Raw genomic sequence first — 20348 nt, 5'->3', positions numbered from 1 at the left:
TAGTTATTTAACATTATTGCAAATTAATAGCCATGTGGAAAAATAGATGATACAGGGACTATATTTGGCTTTTGCTTTGGTAGCCCTCAAATCCTACAGCTATGCTGCAGATATTTCCAGTGAACATCCTTTTTCTTTCTTTTTTTTTTTTTTTTTTTTTTTTTTGAGACGGAGTTTCGCTCTCGTTACCCAGGCTGGAGTGCAATGGCGCGATCTCGGCTCACCGCAACCTCCGCCTCCTGGGTTCAGGCAATTCTCCTGCCTCAGCCTCCTGAGTAGCTGGGATTACAGGCACGCGCCACCATGCCCAGCTAATTTTTTGTATTTTTAGTAGAGACGGGGTTTCACCATGTTGACCGGGATGGTCTCGATCTCTTGACCTCGTGATTCACCCGCCTCGGCCTCCCAAAGTGCTGGGATTACAGGCTTGAGCCACCGCGCCCGGCCCCTTTTTCTTTTTAGAATAATCTTTTGACCTGAGCTACTTGTCTATGCAGCCATCATAAGGGTAAATAAAAATATCATGTTATAAAATCCTTACTATTCTTCAGGTTTCTGGCCCTGCTTTTCATAGTCGAACCAAATATTTAGTGTGTTTGGGGGTATTAAAAGTGGGATAGTGTCCCTTACAACCCCCACCAAAGAGGTGGGTAAAGGAGACCTATTTTTTGGCCCCAGGTGAGTATATCAAGGTGGTCCCATGACTCAAGCTGAACTAAAAGGATTCTCTTTCTGTAATTTGAACCAAGACATAGAAACTGAGGTCAGCAGATGACGGGAACTGGAGGTCATGTTTAGTCTGTGCCATAATTGGGGCCATGAAAATTCAAATCATTTTTATGAAGCAGCAGGAACTAAGAAGTTTTCAGAGAAGGATGATGCTGATGCATGGCATAGACAATAGATTATGTGGAGGGAAGGAGTAAGTGGGAGGGAAGGAGCAAGAGAGAAAATGAAGTTTAGAAGCTTCTAGATGCCAACAAGAGCAGCTTGGATTCAGAGAGCATTAAGCTCCCATCTCTCACCCTCAAGAGAGCATTTCCTACACTCTTCTTAGTCCCTAAAAGCTACAGTCTAAATGTCCTGAGTTTATCCAGGACCACATTTCCCTTGGAATGCCTTGCTTTTTGCCATTAGTTTCTACCCTCCCACAAAAATTAATAAATCTCAGTTTATTTCCTACAAAGTGCTGGACCTACAGATATTAACAAGATATTTTCAGATTATAACTTGATTTCTACACTACGTATTTCCTTCTTATAGTAACACTATATTTATTGTCAAGCTTCTCTATCCTCTATTACAAGCCCAGTCTAAGAAATTCAGATGAAATTGGCTTTTCTTCCTATTCCCCTCCCATTTCAAGCCTAGTGTGGGCAAGTGACCCAGGTTTGGCCAACCAATTCCTCTTTCTAGTCACAGTGATTGATAAAGGATGGGCACATGATCATTGTAGGACTAATCAGAGTCTTCATTGAGACTTTTATTGGCATTCTGGGTAAAGATGCTGTCTTTCAGTGGGATTATCATCTGTAAGTAAAGTGTCACTTAGGGCTGCCAGCAGCCACCTTGTTTTAATGCAGAGAGCACTCATCTGAGAATAAAAAAAAAATCACAGAGGAAAGTAAAATAAGAGATGGTGAGAGAAAGAAACAAGATCTTGATGATATTATCAGAATTCATGGATATAAGTTGTTCCTAAAGCTGGATCTACCTGTTAGACTTCTCAATCAAATAGATCAATAAGTTTCTTCCTTGGTTTAAACCCTAATTTGAATAGAGTTTCCGTTACTTGTTTCTGAAATAATTCTGACTAATATAAGTAATTTATAAAATTTAAAAGTGGGCCAGGTGCGGTGGCTTATGCTTGTAATCCCAGCACTTTGGGAGGCTGAGGTGGGCAGATCACTTGAGGTCAGGAGTTCGAGACCCCAGCCTGGCCAACACGGTGAAACCCCATCTCTGCTAAAAATACAAAAATTAGCTGGGCATGGTGGTGGGCACCTGTAATCCAGCTATTTGAGGCTGAGGCAGAAGAATCCCTTGAACCAAGGAGGTGGAGGTTGTAGTGAGCCAAGATTGCACCACTGCACTCCAGCATGGGTGACAGAGTAACACTTCATCTTATAAATAAATAAATAAATAAAATAAAATTTGAAAGTGCACAGTTACTAACCTTGAACTATTTCAATTCCAGCAATAGAAGGAACATGGGTTGTGAAAATTGAGACTAGCAAGTCTAATTGGTGCAAATGTTTCTTGTGCCTTCATTTCCTCTGAAATTAGTTTAGTTATTATGGGAGAGTTGTTAGCTCAGCTGAGACACTGTTATTTTTTACATCTGATAAATTTGGGAGTCATGTGATTTTAATTCCAAGTTAGATCTGACTTAACTACATTGTGAAATATTGACTTAATGGAAAAAATATTTTGTGTTTTAATCTCTCTACACTTTATTTAATACTCCCTTGAGCCAAATTTGTTTTTCATTTGGGTAACTTAAAGGAAGGAGGCAGAGATATTCTCAGGGAATATGTCATTTCGGGGAATAATTTTACTTCTTAATCAATTATACCCTTTCCAAGTCTGTTAGTACTGATTTTTCTGTCTCCTATTTTTGCTCTTGGGAAAACTTTTAAGTAGTAAGATTTTCAGCCACAAGAAAATAATTGAATATGTGAAATTTTCAATTTGTACCACCTCCCCCAATATCTGAAAGAAGCCATGATGAACAAATGAGCAAATATGAGAGTTAACTGAGGAAATTTATTATTTTTAATGGTGTGCAGTTCTTACTGGTTATAGAAACCTGTGTACTTTCTTTCTTTCACTGTGGTGCCAGCAGAATTGCTTTGCTTATAGCTGATAATTAGGTTTTAACATTTGGGAATATAAATTGAGTGAAACAGCTCATGCCTATAATCCCAGTACTTTGAGAAATGGAGGTGGGAAGATGAGGCCAGGAGTTCAAGACCAACCAGAGCAACATAAAAACATTAAAAAATGGGGAACATATTTCACTTGTGAATTATTATTTGAATAATTACATAAAGTATAAGTCTGAGTGAAATTTTGGAGATTTAAAGCTGCAAGAAGGAGAATCTTGATCTAGGGACATTTTCTATTCCATGGACATAAAAATGTTTGCTTGTGGGCAAGAGGGAGAGAGAAATGCCAATCACTTTAGCTCTATTCTAAAGAAAGCAAAAGAGATAAAACTGTATAAATGTGGAAAAAGAGGCAGGGTTTCCTTAGGATAATATTTTTAATAGAAAACCACAAAATAAATATTCAACATCTGACTTGATTCTTGAAACTGAAGGACTCGACTCCAGGAATATAGGTGTGTGTCTTTGTGTTCTTCCTATGAAGAATGATCCCTAATATTACCTTGTTGTTTGTTTGTTTTGAGACAAAGTCTCGCTGTGTCACCCAGGCTGGAATGCAGTGGCACAGCCTCCCATGTAGCTGGAATTACAGGCAGGCGCTACCATTCCTGGGTAATTTTTGTATTTTTAGTAGAGATGGGGTTTCATCATGTTGACCAAGCTGGTCTCAAATTCCTGACCTCAAGTGATCTGCCCACTTTGGCCTCCCAAAGTGCCGGGATTACAGTGTGAGCCACCATGCCCAGCCCCTAATATTACTTTGGAAGCCAGCTGTATAAACATGAAATGGTTTTACCCTAATTTGTGATGAAAATGTATAATCAATCTTGTCTAGGTAAATAGGGAGATAAGTGAGCTTATGTGCCCGTAAGCATACGTAGCCACTTTGTTAGACTTCACAGATGCACGTTTCTCTCAAACCCAATAGACACTTAAGTCTGCCTCTTCAGAACAGGTATTTATGGTAGGGAAAGAATGTCTGCCTTGAGCTATTAGGGAAACTGAACTGGCTCCAGCAAACTGGAAGGTTTAGGCAGTGGGAGAATGACTCTGCTTCCTTCTTTACAGCCTAAAGTAATTTCCAGCTGTCAGAAAGTTGAAATATTGGACAAAATATTACCTAAGTTAAAATAAGCATCCCTGAGAATAGATCACGATATATATTAAGGAATATCTATTGTGCAAGACTTGATATTCTTACATCTTATAAACCAGCTTTCACTGAAAATAAACTCATTGTTGTGTTTTTGGCTATTTGTTTTCATTGGTTGATTATAGACTACTGGCATATTCCCAAAGCCATTACTCTCTAAGATTGTAACTTCCAGAAACAGTCTTGACAAATGCATCAGTAGAAACAACTAAACACTTAAAAACAATTGGTGTTTGTATTTAGCAACTGTAAAGTTTTACCTAAAGTTGAAAATATGCTTTTTTAACAAAGTTATTTACTCACACTTATTTTATTTTATTTTATTTTATTGAGATGGGGTCTCAGTGTTGCCCGGGGTGGAATGCAGTGGCATGATTTTAGCTCACTTCAACCTCCGCCTCCCAGGTTCAAGTGATTCTTGTGCGTCAGTCTCCCGAGTAGCTGGGACTACAGGCACGTGCCTCCATGCCCGGCTAGTTTTTGTATTTGTAGTAGAGACAGAGTTTCACCATATTGGCCAGGCTGGTCTCAAACTCCTGGTCTCAAGTGATCCGCCTACCTCAGCCTTCCAAAGTGCTGGGATTACAGGCATGAGTCACCGTGCCCGGCCCACACATGGTTTTATTTGATCCATAGAGCAAACCCAGAAAGTACACTTGCCAGTAATAACTAAATTAATTTCAGTGGAAATGTAAGCATAAGAAAAATTTGCACCAATTAGACCTGTTAGTCTCAGTTTTCACACCCATATTCATTCTACTGCTGGAGTTGAAGTGGCTCAAGGTTGGTAACTGTACACTTCTAGATGTTTTAACTTGTTTGTATTACTTAGGACTATTTCAAAAACAAATAACAGTAACCCTATTCAAATTAGAGTTTGCTTATTGTGCGGCTTTAGGCAAGTCATTTATTGCTAAGTCTTTATTATATCAACTGGAACTAAGCCAAAGAAGGAATTTATTTATTTATTCAATTGGGAAGTCTAATGGGTAGATCTAGCTTTAGCAACAGCTATATCCAACAGAAATTATTTCTCACTGGAGGCTGGGAAGTTCAAGATTAAGGCACCAGCAGATCCGGTGTCTGGTGAGGGTTTGGTGCCTGGTTCATAGATGTGTCTTCATATGGTAGAAGGAAAAAATGAGCTCCCTTGAGCCTCTTTTGATCCCATTTATGAGGGCTTTGAGCTGATGATCTAGTCACTTTCCAAAGGCCCTATGCATCAGTATGCTCTTGCTCTGCTCTAAAGAAATATCTGAGACTAGGTAATTTATAAAGAAAAGAGGTTTGATTGGCTCACGGTTCTGCAGGTTGTACAGAAAGCATAGCAGTTTCTGGGGAGGCCTCAGGAAACTTTTACTCATGGTGGAAGGCAAGGGGGAAGCAGGCAGGTCTTTCATGACTGGAGCAGGAGGAAGTGTATGGAGGAAGGTGCTATACAATTTTAAACAACTAGATCTCATTAGAACTCACTGTCGAGACAACAGCTCCATGGGGAATGGTGTTAAACCATGGAAAATTGCCACCATGACCCAATCACCTCCCATTAGGCACCACCTCCAACATGGGATTACAGTTCAACACAAGATTTGGATGAGGACACAGATCCAAACCATATCACCCTACCTCTTCATACCATCAGCTGGGGATTAGGTTTCAACATATGAGTTTTGGGGGACACAAACATTCAGACCTTAGCACCTGGTAAGGTATCTCTCGGTCTGTTCTCCAATCTCTGCTAAGAAGTCCTATTCTCTCACTTAGGAACTAGCTATCATTTGTTGATCATCTACTATATGCTAGGTGTCCTATATACCTTACCTCTCATCTTCACATCTCTGCAGCTTGTTGGGCATTGTTATCCTCATTTTACAAATGTGGTCAGTATAGCATAGCAGTGAAACAAGGGAGTAGCCTTGTATCAAGAGTAGGGCCTTCAATTAAAACTGTCAGGGTTTGAATCTGGTTTCATATATACTAACAGTCTGACCCAGACCAGTTACTTAATTTCCCCATGCCCTTGTAGGCTTATCTCTAAGATGGAATAAAATCATACAGACTCACAGAGTTATTGTAAGTGTTAAATGAGTTAACATCTGTAAACATCTTATAGTGTTTGGGTTTCTAGTAACACCCAATGAATGTTAGCTACTATTATTAATTTGGTGTTCCCCAGGGTTGAGCCTGAGGACCTCCTTTTCACTCTGTATATCTGTTTCTCCCTAGGTATCCTCATCTAGTCCCATAACTATAAATATAAGCTATACTGGAGACTCCAAAATTTATATCTCCTGGCTGGGCACGGTGACTTACACCTATAATACCAGCACTTTGGGAGGCCGAGGCAGGCAGATCACCCGAGGTCGGGAGTCAAGACCAGCCTGACCAACATGGAGAAACCCCGTCTCTACTAAAAATACAAAATTAACCAGACATGGTGGCACATACCTGTAATCCCAGCTATTCAGGAGGCTGAGACAGGAGAATTGCTTGAACCCAGGAGGCAGAGGTTGCGGTAAGCCACGATTGCACCATTGCACTCTAGCCTGGGCAACAAGAGTGAAACTCCATCTGAAAAAAAAAATATATCTTTTGCCAAACATACTTTTCAAACATTGAGTCAGCTCATGTCGCTTCTCCACTCAAAACCCTTGGATTGCTTCCTATCCCTTCTCAGTGAAAAAAACCAGAGTCCTAGTCAAGACATACAAGGCCCTATATTATCTGTCCTACTTTTCGGGCTTGTCTTTGAGTGTGTTCCACATTCTTTGTTTTCTCCAGTCACCTTGGTGTGCTTGTCAAAACCCCCCAGTACTGTTAGTCTTCCAATCTTTATACTGCTTTCTACTAGCAGTCCTGCCTAGATATTGAAGTGACACATGCCTTCACTTCATTTAGGTTCCTGTTCAAATACTGTCTTATCAGAGAGGCCATCCTTGACCACTGCAAATAAAAAAGGGTTTTCTTTCTTTCTCTTTTCTTCACATTCTGCTTTATTTTTCTTTGTGGTACTTTTTACCATTATGTTTATTCATTTGTTTGTGGCCTGTTGTCTTCCTCTGGAATGTGAGCTGTATTAAAGCAGGGACTCTGTTTTGTTCACAGCCCCTAAATCAGTGCTTGGTGCCTGACTGACACTCAATAAATATTTATTGGTTAACTATAATTATGTCAATTGCTTAGCTAGTGAGTGTCAGAGTTTCATACCCAAGTCAGCCTCCCTTTACAAGCTATTGCTCTTTTTATACCACTAATCTGCATATCATATTAGGGAAGATACAAACCTCATTATGAATATACATCAGTTCTTAGGAGTCTTCTATTTAAACTAGAAATTTTATGCATATTAGGGTTGATTTGCTATTCATCACAATTTAACAAATATTTACTCCACACCCACTACATGCTCTTGGATAAGGAAAAAACCAATGACCAACTCACTAATATGGGGTGGAAATTTATCCAAGAAATTTAAACCTCAGTGTAGGTACATATTTGTACTTGTTAATCTCTAAATTAAGAATTATTGCCTCTGGCTGGGTCAGTGGCTCATGCCTTTATTCTCAACACTTTGGGAGGCTGCTGTGGGTGGATTGTTTGAGCTCAGGAGTTCAACACCAGCCTGGGGAATATAGTGACACCCGATCTCTACAAAAACCACAAAAAGTTAGCTGGGCATGGTGGCACATACTGTAGTCCCAGCTACTTGGGAGGCTGAAGTGGGAGGAGTGCTTGAGTCTGTGAGGTCGAGGCTGTGGTGAGCTGAGATTATACCACTGTACTCCAGCCTGGGTGACAGAGTGAGACCCTGTCTCAAAAAAAAATAATAAAAATAAAATAATTATCCTCTATATCCAATCCATCTGCAAAGAATTATCAGTTCTTTCTGTTGCATAAGCATAGAACATCTGTCTTCCCTTACCATTCTCAATTTCAGTCTACTCATTGTTTAAGCCAAATTTCAAAATCTATAAAATGTACCCTGAGACCATCTACTTCTCATTTCTCTCATCTCTATAAACTCCAGTCTCAGGACAACTCCACTTGCCTAGGTGACCAGGTTTTCCTAAATGCTTTCCTTGTCTTCCCATTTGCCCTCCCTTTCCACCCAGCAGCCAGAGTGATCTTATAAAAATGTAAATTACATATTATTCCCCTGCTTAAAAGCTTCAGAAGCTTCCTTTTATTATTATTCCACTTAGAAAAGTGTCTAACTCTTGCTGTAGCCCACAAGCCCCATTTGATCTGGCCCTGATCACCTGCTGCCCAGTCTTCCATCATTTTTCCCCTTGCCCATGCTTTTCAGCCACACCAGCCTTTTATTTCTGTGAGCACAGTAAGGCCTTCCCTGTCTCTGAATTTGTAGACTAGCAACTCCTGTCACTCAGGTCTCACTGAAATGTCACCTCCCCAGAGAGGCCTTCTCAGACTACCTGATTTGTTCCCTCTTCTCCACTCACTCTCTGCTCTGTCAGAGCATAAATTGCATTCACTTGCTGTGCATTGCACAATTGTCATCTAATATTTATGGTCTATCTTCCTCCAGTAAAATGGAGACAGTGACTTTGCTTTACCAGCAGGGTTTATAACAATACATGACACATAGTGAGCCCTCAAGAAGCACTTGTTGAATGGTAAGTCTTTGTCTCAACTTTGGTAGCTTATGTAGGATCCCCATCATTTTCTAAAACAGTTTTAGAACTCTGCCCCCTTCATGTTCTCTCAAACTGATAGTATTGCTTCACCCACAAAAAGGACCAATATAGCAGGGAAGGGGTTCAGTTCTGCCCTATCTCTCTGCAGCCATCAGATCAAGAGTTGATCTCAGCTTAATAGTTAGGAATCACCAGATAAGGGAAAAAGGAAAGGCCAAAACGAATACTACTGAAATAAATAATGGTCATTTCTCACTTAAAATTTTGAGGAAGAGAGAAAGAAAAAAAATCTTAAGATCAAACATTTTTGAACTCGGAGATGTTAGAGAAAGTAGGGGGGACAGAAAAATGTTTGAGTGAGGAGGAAAACAATCAAGAGGAGGCAAGAGGTAGGAAGAGCTCACACCATGCTGTGAGCTCTTGGTTCTGGGCTTGGGTACTACCTCTTGCCTTCTGGATAGACTCCAAGGAAGAGAGCGATGGAGTGAAGTGGGCTGGGGGCGATAGAAAGGATGGGGTGGGGCACCAGGACGAGAGAAGCTAGAATAAAAGAGAGGGACGGAGGAGTGAAGAGAGCAGAGCAATACAAAAGCAGCCTCGGATCTTGCCGGAGCTGCAAGCGTTAAGGGGAGGCGGGGAGTGACGCGGTTTGCGTCTGGAGCGGCTCCTTGGAGTCCACAGCATCCACCGCCTGAGCCTCGCCTTCCTTTCTCCCTCTGCAGACACAACGAGACACAAAAAGAGAGGCAACCCGTAGACCTGCACGAGGGACCCACTCGCACCATGACCGAAACCACCAAGACCCACGTTATCTTGCTCGCCTGCGGCAGCTTCAATCCCATCACCAAAGGGCACATTCAGATGTTCGGTGAGTCCTCCCGCCCACCTCTGGAAGCCGCTTCCGCTCCTCTCCTTTCCCAGGCACCTGTGTTTTCCAGGGCGATCAAACGGGAAGGCGTGTGCCCCTTCGGAGGGGTGCGCCGGCTGATCCCGCTGGTGGAGGTCGGCCCCTTTATTTTGGACTCAGGGGAAGGGAGGCAGACTGCGTTTCTGAGGCGTCACTTGCCGGGGCCAGACCCGGCTCGCAGGGGGCCAGAGGTGGGGGATGGGAGGGGACTGGAGACGAGTGTCATTTGGGGCTGGGCAGGGTTCGAGATTCCAGAACTGGAGTGCGGCGGTGCAGTGGTTCGGCTACCAGGCGGGCGAGAACCGGGATGGGAGAAGCGGTTGGGGCGCGGAGAAGGGAGGAGAGGGTTGGAGGTAACGTGCTGTTTGTTTAGCATGAGCGGAAAGCTTGAAGGAGTTAAATGATGTATGTGCCTCGGATTCTCAAACACAGTCGCGCCCAACACACCAGTAACAGGGGCTGGGGCTTAAAGATTAATTTCGGGTTTGGCTGGTGGTTCTGGGCGGCCCAGGGAGGAGTGTTTGGGAATTGTGGACCGTGTATTGCGCGCTCGAGGTGGCTGCTGAGTGAATGGGGAGGGAGCCCTGGGCCGCCTAGGTTCGGCAGCAGGGATCCGCTACCTAGGAAGGGGAGGGGGCGGGGCGGCGGCTGCGGGAGGCCCTGCGTGAGCCGGTGCCGAAGGATCGGGGCCCGAGTTGGCTGAGGCTCTGCCCAGGGTGGCGATGGCACCCGGAAGGCTTGCGGCGTCTAGTGTGTGTATGAATGTGCGAGTGAGTGTGTGCGAGTATATGCGTGTGCGTGTTGGGGGGAGGGGACGCATCATCACGCATTTGTTTCTTAGAAGCTCTAGGGCGTGGAGCCAGAGACAGCGAGCAGGGGCATCTGGCTGGCCGGTTCGGGGTCCAGCAGCGGCAGGGGAAAGGTGATCGATGCCTATTGGAGGTCTCGCGCCACCAGTGGGAAACCACGCGGCTTCACTGGGCTCGTAGGACTCCAAGGCGCGGGTCTTGAGCCTTTAGACCCTGAAAGAGGGACGTGGAGGTCTCTTTAGAAGCAGGAATTGAGAAGTTAGAAGTTGGGGGTGCTTTTTCTTGGAACTGAGAGAAACGAGGAGTAGGGAAGAGCGAGTGGGCTGGGGATGGGTGAGAGAGTGGGTTGGGAGGCCGTGACCTGGCCAGCCAGCAAAGCGCTCTCCAGAGGCGGCGGTGCTGAAATGCAGGGCGCGCCGGAGCTGGATGCGGGCACACGTGTTTATCCGGAGCCCTCCTAAGGAGGTTTCGTGAAAACCACACCAGGGCGGTAAAGACAGGGCGCGGTGGCTCAGGCTAAAAATGTTCATCTTTAAACTTAAAAGGTGCGCTGAACTGGGCTCTCTTGTTAAAAACCTCATGGAAAGAATATAGAATTACTTTGAGCTGAGGGCAAATCGGGTAGAAGGAGGGAGGCTGAGAGATAGCCATCCCCTCTTCACCATTCCTTCAGCTTTTAAAAGTCTTTTAAGAAGAACCAATGCCAACTTGCCTGTTTAGGACTTCTGTTCAAGCATCAGGATAGACAAGAGCATGTCATTGGTCTTCTAAGGAATATCAGTGCCCTAAGAACACTCCAGTTTCACTTTCCTTTGTTGCTGGTGTCTTCATCCCTTTCCTTCTTTTCCTGTCTGTTAGTCCTCTAGCACTTTATGTTGTTGTACTTTACTCCTCTCCCTTGACCAGGCAGTGATGGGTTTTCCTTGGGAACTGAGAGAAAGGAGGAGTAGGGAAGAGCCAGTGGGCTGAGGATGAAACTGTGTGACTCTAAGAATCTATGGTAACCCAGCAGGTACTACTTCTTTGTTCCTGGAGCTAAGATGTAGGTAATTCCAGTTGTTTTAGATTACAAGAGAAACAGATTTGGATTGAGAACCCAATATTCTGTCTTGCATCTGAAGATTCTTTAGTAACAGTAATAAAGGCTTTTGTTAAGTGAATGTTGTCCTCCAATTCTCCATGAGCTTCAAGGATAGACTGGAAATAGGCATCAGTTGCAGTGGAAGAGTTTAGATACAGAAAGTTGAAAGGAGACTTTTGGCAGTAGTGATTATTTACATAGTATAAGAACTGAGGATCAGGGTAGAATGTCAACAAAGTCCTTTGCATGTCCATTAAAGTACAGTTCAGAGAACAACACACAAAAAAAGTATATGTTCACTTACTATGGCTTTAAGGAGCTTATTACTTAATGAAGAATTTAGCACGTAAGCAGGTGAGAACGAAGCAAGAATAAGAACACAAAATGCACATTAAACTATTTTCGGTAGAATCTCCTATTGAAATTTTTAAGCTCTGGATAAATTTTATAATTTATTTTTGTGAGCAGTTTCTGGTTGACAAAGCCTTTTCATCTATGTTATGTTACTTATTCCTATTAATAACCTTATAAGAAAGGCATCATTACTTTCATTTCTCTAATGAGAAACTGACAGAAGCCAAGTGACTTTCTTTTTTTTTTTTTTGAGATGGAGTTTCACTCTTGTTACCCAGGCTGGAGTGCAATGGCGCGATCTCGGCTCACCGCAACCTCCGCCTCCTGGGTTCAGGCAATTCTCCTGCCTCAGCCTCCAGAGTAGCTGGGATTACAGGCACGCGCCACTGTGCCCAGCTAATTTTTGTATTTTTAGTAGAGACGGGGTTTCACTATGTTGACCAGGATGGTCTCGATCTCTTGACCTCGTGATCCACCCGCCTCGGCCTTCCAAAGTGCTGGGATTACAGGCTTGAGCCACCGCGCCCGGCCGTGACTTTCTTATGAACATACACGGAGGATGGGTGGCACTGAGACTTGAGCCTCACATTCCTGACTCCTCTTGCAGAGGTCTTCATACTGCAACAAAGTCAGGAGGAAGTGCCCACTCATCTTCTGACTGCATAATTCCATGAACACTCTATTTTCATGAACCATATACTTAACAGAATTAAATTGCCCATTAACTAAGTGAGATTCCTATACATGCATTTCCTTTAGATTTTTGTCTCATTTCTAAAGAAACCAGTTATTTATGAACTATTTCCTCCTTTCAAATGGCTTTTAAAATTTTCTCCATGACAACATAAAAATAATTAATACAACTAAATTATCAAACTTTCGGCCAAGCACGGTGGCTCACTCCTACAATCCCAGCACTTTGGGAGGCCAAGATGGGCATATCACATGAGCTCAGGAGTTTGTGACCAGATTGGGCAACGTGGTCAAACCCCATCTCTACAAAAAATATAAAAATTAGCCAGGCGTGGTGGTGCATGCCTGTAGTCCTAGCGACTCTGGAGGCTGAGGATGGCTCCAGAGGTGGGAGCCTGAGAGGATGGCTGAGGTGGGAGCCTGGGAGGCGGAGGTTGCAGTAAGCCAAGATAGCAGCCCTGCACTCCGTTCCAGGTAATACAGTGAGACTCTGTCTCAAAAAAACTTTTTTCAAGCTTTTTTAAAGGTGACTGAAATTTGTAATAAAATTTTTTTAAAAACAGACACAAATAGGACTTTTAAATTAGACATTTTAAATAGGGCTCCTATATCTTGAAATTCAACTTCCTACCCAAGGAAAAAGAGAAAGACTATAAACAAAAAGAGAAGTGGCGTTCAAAACTAAAGTCTAAACTTTAGTTTTAGACTTAGTTTCTAAACTCACCCTTCATCTTTGTAAAGTAGCACTTGTACAATTCTCAATATTTGTAAAATGTTTTAGAATGAGCTTTTCTTTTACTCTGAAAGGGAAGCTGATGTTATTTCTCCTATTTGAAACTATAGAAACATAGTGGAAAAATAGTATTTGTGAGAAATATTTGACACTTGTATACTCAACTGTAACTAAAATGCTTTCAGGAATAAGTAAAAGTTTTTGGCAAAGTAAACCCATCAATGAATGATGTCATATCTCATGAATATGCCTTATTACATACAAAGATAATATGGAATGGAAGTTTTTTTAAAATGTAACTTCTTTGTTTTTAAGTATGTAGAGATTATACTTTAGTGTAGCTTTCTTCATATTTGTATTGCTGTATTTGTCAATAAATCTGCCACTGGAAAGTCAGAGAGCAAGTTTAAATAGAAGAGTAAGAAAGGACAGCTCAGATTAATTGGGCTATAAAAAAGCAGAGGAATTGGGGGATTTCATCACAGCAGAAATATTTCTTGCTATTTTTTGTATTTTTTTCTATTTTAGTGTTTAGATATAGGGTCTTTTCCTGCAGCCTCAAACTCCACATTCTGCTAGCTGCAGTTTAGATCCAGATCTACCTGACTCCAAAAACTACTTTGTTTTCACTGCAGTCTGATATTGTCTCCAGAAATTACCAAAGTCTAGCGTTTTTCCTCCTTTTAAGCCAGTCAGAGGTCTGATGCCTGACATAGAGAGTGATAACCAGGTGGCAGGGAGTTAGTCATTCAGATGAGGTGGTTAATACCAGGGAGAGCTTTCTGAAATAAGCTTCAGTGAGAACAATTGGAACTGGAAACTTATGACATACATTATTTTTGAAAATTAATATTTCTTTGGTGGGGCAGGTGCAAAAAGATCCACAATACTGATAAGTCAAATGGTACAAGATCTACTTTAATCATTTTCCAAGTACCGCAGCCTGTGGCATAGTAGAGTTGCGTGCTTAGGCTGGGCGCATGCTCATGGCCACCACCTTGCTCCACAGCAGTAATCCCTCCACCAGCATCCAGGAGAATGTGACCAAAAAGAGGAGGTCATGGTGGCTGTGACAGCCAGAAATGACCAAATTCCATTCTTTTTCTGGGCTCAAGCAAACCTTTCACCTTAGCCTCCTGCATAGTTAGGACTACAGGTACCACGGTTACACCCTGGTGGCTAATTTAAACAAATATTTTAGAGACAGGGTCTTGTTATTTTGCTGAGGTTAGTCTCCAATTCCTGACTTCAAGTGATCCTCCCACATCAGCCTCTCAAGTAACTGGGATTATAGATGTGAACCACTGCATCCAGCTATATCCTGCTTTTTGCTAATTGTAAAATAACTGGATTTTCCAGTTTTCCTATTTCAAAAACAATTTTTTTTTTGCTTTGAACTGGATCATTTGAAGAGACACATCCAATTTTGTTCTTCTTAAAGGGTAATGAAGAAGGCCTTCTATTTGTTGCAGAATTAGAGATGCAGCCCTTACTACTACAGCTAGAAACCATAAGAAAAATGAATTTATGTTTCTACTAATATATATATAGAACTGCTATAAATCAAGAAGCTGTTGACTATGCTTGAAATTCTTATATTAAAAAAGTGATTAAGCATAATGTGGTACTCTTTTCCTTTGTACCACTATCTCATTTGATCCTACTCTGTAAGGTAAACTGAATAATAGTATCATCCCCTTTTACAATTGATAAAGCAGATGTACATGTGTAAGTCATTGGGTCAAATTCATCAGCAAAAAAGTATAGAACCACTTTCTTGATATCTAGACTCTCTCATTCATGATGTTTCTTTATTATTCCCTTATAAGTGCAATAGCACCTACAAAAGAAGAAGCCATTTGAACTTAGCTGTCAACAAAGGGTCATGAGAACCTTTCAAATGCTTGTTCCTGGGCAACACAAGCCACCAACAAAGTATATCCAACAAAGATAACTGTGTCTAACAAAAAAAGACTTTCTTTTCTGAATACTCTTATATTTTTCCATTTAACTGTCATTGGAACGGTCTTTCCATAACTCCTCCAAATTCCTCCTTTCTCCCCACTCTTCTGTTACCTTAGCTAACACCTGTTCATTCTTCAGATAATAGTTTCAACAATAGTTTCTCAGGGAACCTCCACTGACTCCTAAATTATGGTCTGGCTCCCCTGACATTTGTTCCCACATCACGTTATGCTTTCCAGGGGATAACTCTTATCTCATATGTTTTATGGCTGTTTCCCATGGTAGATCTTAAGCTTTTTGAAGACAGAAACAATGCCATTGATATATTTCCTGGTACCTAGCATGTAGTAGGATCTCCATAATAGTTGTCGAATAATTTTGTTAAATGAATCTATAGAATCTTGTTCCAGACAGAGGACTCAGCCATGTAAAAAGGCTAGGGTGAAGAGACAGAATCATAGAATAATAGAACAAGGATGGCTCAAGGAGAAGGGGAGTGAGAGGTGAGACTAGAGGAAGGTAGATGAATGTCTGAACACTTATGAAGGCTCCTAAGTCATGTTAAAGAATTTAGACTTTATCCCAGTGACAATGAAAAGACGTTGCATAGTTATTTCTGTTTTTTTTTTTTTTTTTTTTTGAGATGGAGTCTTGCTCTATCACCAGGCTGGAATGCAGTGGTGTGATCTCAGCTCATCACAACCTCCACCTCCCAGATTCAAACGATTCCCCTGTCTCAGCCTCCCAAGTAGCTGGGATTACAGGTGCGCGCCATCATGCCTGGCTAATTTTTTGTATTTTAGCAGAGATGGGGTTTCACCATGTTGGCCAGGATGGTCTCGATCTCCTGACCTCATGATCTGCCTGCCTCAGCCTCCCAACGTGCTGGGATTATAGGTGTGAGCCACTGAGCCTGGCTGACGTTGCATTGTTTTTTAAATAAAGGAGTAACATAGCCATATCTTTAAATTATGATGTAATTAAATGTTGAATGTAGATTAGTGAAGGGCAAGAATGTGGTGACCAGTTAGGCACATATTTCAGCAATACAGGATTCAAGCCAGAGAAGATGATCACCTGGCCCAGGCTGGTGGCTTCTGGGATAGAGAATGAGTGTATCTGAAGGTTATTTAGGAGGTAAAAGAGATCTTCATTTGGTGATGTGATGAGTGGGTGATGGTAAAGTAGTAGCCCAGGGTAATTTGTAGGTTTCTGTCCAAGGTGGATGAAGAGAGAACACTAGAGGAGAAGCAGGTTTGGAGTCGGTGAGGAATGTAAAGATTCATGTATCTTACTTTAAAATTTTGGTAATATATGTTCTAACCAAGCGCTGATGTGACAGAATACATAAATTGAAAGTTTCTTTGTGATCTGGGATATCTGAGTCTTTTTTTTTTTTTTGAGACAGAGTTTTGCTCTGTCAGCCAGGCTGGAGTGCAGTGGCAATTTCAGCTCACTGCAGCCTCTGCCTCTGGGGTTCAAGCGATTCTCCGAACTCTTAACCTCGTGATCCATCCACCTTGGCCTCCCAGAGTGCTGAGATTACAGCGGTAAGCCACCACCCCTAGTTGATATCTGAGTCATATAATGAAAGCTCCCAGTAGATTCCAGTTACATTATTAAGATTTCTTCATGCAAGAAAGTTATATTTATTAGCATTATGGAAATAAAATGATAGAAGAAAGGTTTTCTGTTTTCTTTAACTATAAAATGGAAGAGAATCAATATCCTAAATTTGACTCTTTGTTAGTGTTGAGGCAGTAAAATTGAGTATAACTGATAACAGTTCACAGAACCACTGTTGACTTGCCCATCACTCTGATGATGGCTGTGACATTATACTTAAATAGATGCTTGGGGTTGGGCACGGTGGCTCACATCTGTAATCTCAACACTTTGGGAGGCTGAGGCTGGTGGATCACTTGAGCCCAGGAGTTTGGGACCGGCCCAGGCAACATGGTGAAACCCCATCTCTACTAAAAATATAAAAATTAGCCAGGCATGGTGGCACACACCCGTAGTCCTAGCTGCATGGGAGGCTGAGGTGGAAGGATCACTTGAGCAATGGAAGGCTGACGTGGAAGGATCGTGAGCCCAAGGAGGTCAAGGCTGCAGTAAGTCATGATGGCACCACTGCACTCCATCCTGGGCAACAGAATGAGACCCTGTCTCAAAAAAATAAAAATGTAGATGCTTGGCAATCCTACCTAATTTGTTGGGAATCTGAAGGTACACAAGTGGTAATTCATGGATCACTCAAGGTGATTTTACCAACAGGAGCAGTGTCTGCTCATGACTTAAGAATAATGGGCTGAAAAAGAAAATGTAGATATTTTGTTCACACAAACAGGTGACTCAATTTACTTTTGTCTGCTGCACTGACTGACTGAGCCTCATGTGAAAACAACCTAACTGTGAGAGGCAAATCTCCTATCTAGAATTTATTCCAAACCAAACAATAGGATATAATGAAGAACAGAGCTGATGTCCTAAGAGTTTTGAAATATTTATTTTCAGTTTCTCTTCTCTTTTTTGTTTTACTTGATCCTATTCTATATTTCTAAGCCTTTCTGCTTAGAACTATCAGAATTAAGATAATTCAAGCTATTTCTTAAATAGTTTGAATTACGGCTTAATAGGAACAACCTTTGAAATGTTATGGGTCTCAGAGAAACATTTCTACACAAATTTACAATTTTAGATCAAGTCAAATGAACAGCCCAAAGTGTGGAGGCAAACTAAAAAGCACAACTGCCAACGCTCAGATTTGAACCTCTCAGTTTCAAAGATATCCACAGACACGAGGAAAATGAAAAAGTAGACATAATACATTTATTTTGTTATTTTTCTATTGTTAGGCAGTAGTTTAAAGGTAATCCAAGCTTGACTGGAAGAGAGAATAAAAATCCAGTTTTGAAAGTGTTTCTTTGAAAAAATTCAAGTCTTAATTTTTTCAATATAATGTCCTCTTGGCCACCAGTATAGTGTTCTGCATGTGATGGTTGCTCAATTAATGTTTAATGATGCTGTGAAATATACTTTCTTGCACAGTTCTTTTTCATGTTTGGTTTTGGATCATCGTTAATTGCTCAAAAATATCCTAACTACACAAAGGAATGCATTAAATATTTTTTTCAGGCATGGTGTGGTAGCTCATGCCTGTAATCCCAGTGGTTTGGAGGCTAAGGCAGGAGAATTGCTTGTGCCCAGGAGTTCGAGGCTGTAGTGTGTCATTATTGCAGCACTGCACTCCATCCTGGGCAACAGAGCAAGACTTGTCTTAGAAAAAAAATTTTTTTTTTTTTTTTTTTTTTTGAGACGGAGTTTCGCTCTTGTTACCCAGGCTGGAGTGCAATGGCGCGATCTCGGCTCACCACAACCTCCGCCTCCTGGGTTCAGGCAATTCTCCTGCCTCAGCCTCCTGAGTAGCTGGGATTACAGGCACGCGCCACCATGCCCAGCTAATTTTTTTTTTGTATTTTTAGTAGAGACGAGGTTTCACCATGTTGACCAGGATGGTCTCGATCTCTTGACCTCGTGATCCACCCGCCTCGGCCTCCCGAAGTGCTGGGATTACAGGCGTGAGCCACCGCACCCGGCCAGAAAAAAAATTTTTTTTAAACATATTCAATACACGAAATTTCGGTTAAACAAAGGCATTTGAAATAATTCTTTAGTATTTGATGTTACAGACTAAGACCTGAGACATAGGAGTTCATTTTATAGAGAATTACATAAATTTATTTATGGATATGTTCCATATCTCAATATATGTAAATACAGCATCAGTTTACCAGGAGGGAGTTTTCCATGGGCAGAGATCTACCAATTACAAGCACTCAATTGCATAGAACATGTTTGCTTTCGGGGGATAGTTTGACAGCTAGCCTCAGAAGTCTTTTAGCTTAAAAAGATCTTTTAGTGGCTTACATGGTGTGACCAAGGCCGTCCTCCAGACATTGGCTCCCTCCTCCCTTTACATCTTCCAGGGTCTCCATGATTTGTAAACTCTACAGCAAAGGCAAATGTTATGACCACTACCAGCCACATCATCTTCCCCATTTTCATCCTAATAATGAAGCCACTTTATTTGAGCTTCTTTAAACCATATTGCCATTAAGCTATTTCTCATTAAATTTAATGTATAATTCTCTTTAGCATTATACAAGTGAGCCAGCCAGGAAAATTCTTATAATTGTGGCAATAAGGGGTTAAGAGAAGGAAGTAACAAGGGAGCAAGAATCTGAGGCTAACCCCTGGAAGTGATGGCAGCTAAATAGTGTCCTTTTTCTATATTTTCTCCTACATCAAATTGCCTCCACATGAGTAGACATGCTGCAACATATTGACCTCATTTAATATTTACCAGGCAGTAGAAGAGATAGTAAAGCATATTCCCTAGATAAGACTAAATGCTGATAGTTTTACTCTTGTTCCAGTTTCTTAGACCAAAAACCTTGGACTAATGCTTAATTATTCCCTGTTTTGCACACACTATTTATGTCCAAATGGTTTGGAATCTCTTTATCTTCAAAATATAACTAAGACCAACCACCTCTCTCCATCTACATCCCTGATGCAAGCCACTGTTACCTTTCATTTGAATTATTGCAATAGCCTCTTAACTAGTCTCTCTGCCTCCACTATTGGTCGCAACACTGAATTCTTAAAAATAATCAGAGTGATCCTTGCAAAATGTAAGCCAGATCTAAGTCAGATCATGTTGCTACTTTGCTGTAAATCCTCCATGGCTCTGTATCTCACTCAATCAAAGTCAAAATCGTCATCATGGCCTACAGGCCTCCACGATCAGCTACCCTGCCCCCAGCTCCACCCTAACACATCCCTTCCACTTCATTCTTAGCTAACCCCACGGAACCTCCTTGCTTTGGCCTTGGAGTCTTTGTGCTGAATGTTCCCTCTGCCTGGAATGCCTTTCCCACTGTAGCCCATGTCTCATTCGCTCCCCTCATCCAGGTCTTTGCTCAAATGTAACCTTCTCCTCATTGTCCACTTGGCAAATCCTACTCCCCTGATCACATATTAAAATTGCACCTCACACACTCCCAGTCTCCCTTGTTCTGCTCTACTTACATCTTTTCCCCTTCGT

General features: G+C 41.7%; 1 protein-coding gene across 7 annotated transcripts in view; it reads left to right on the top strand.

Annotated features, from left to right (window-relative positions):
* NMNAT2 (nicotinamide nucleotide adenylyltransferase 2) overlaps positions 1–20348 on the top strand; it is a 227022-nt gene that overhangs the window by 44463 nt on the left and 162211 nt on the right. For 5 of the 7 annotated variants that reach the window (XM_012444374.3, XM_064370490.1, XM_012444377.3 and 2 more), the window contains exon 3: positions 9419–9564. In XM_012444374.3, the coding sequence (XP_012299797.1) occupies positions 9480–9564 (85 nt within the window). In that variant the 5' untranslated portion in view covers positions 9419–9479. Of the gene's footprint in view, positions 1–6267; positions 6557–9063; positions 9086–9418; positions 9565–20348 lie in introns of those variants that run through there. The other 2 variants (XM_064370491.1, XM_012444379.3) reach the window with 2 other exon arrangements.

This window comes from Aotus nancymaae, unplaced genomic scaffold, assembly GCF_030222135.1.
Source record: "Aotus nancymaae isolate 86718 unplaced genomic scaffold, 86718_ANA_hifiasm-v0.15.2.pri h1tg000108l, whole genome shotgun sequence".
NCBI classification, from domain to species: domain Eukaryota; kingdom Metazoa; phylum Chordata; class Mammalia; order Primates; family Aotidae; genus Aotus; species Aotus nancymaae.
Note: the sequence above shows the minus strand (reverse complement) of the source record. Positions and strands in the feature narration are given on the sequence as shown.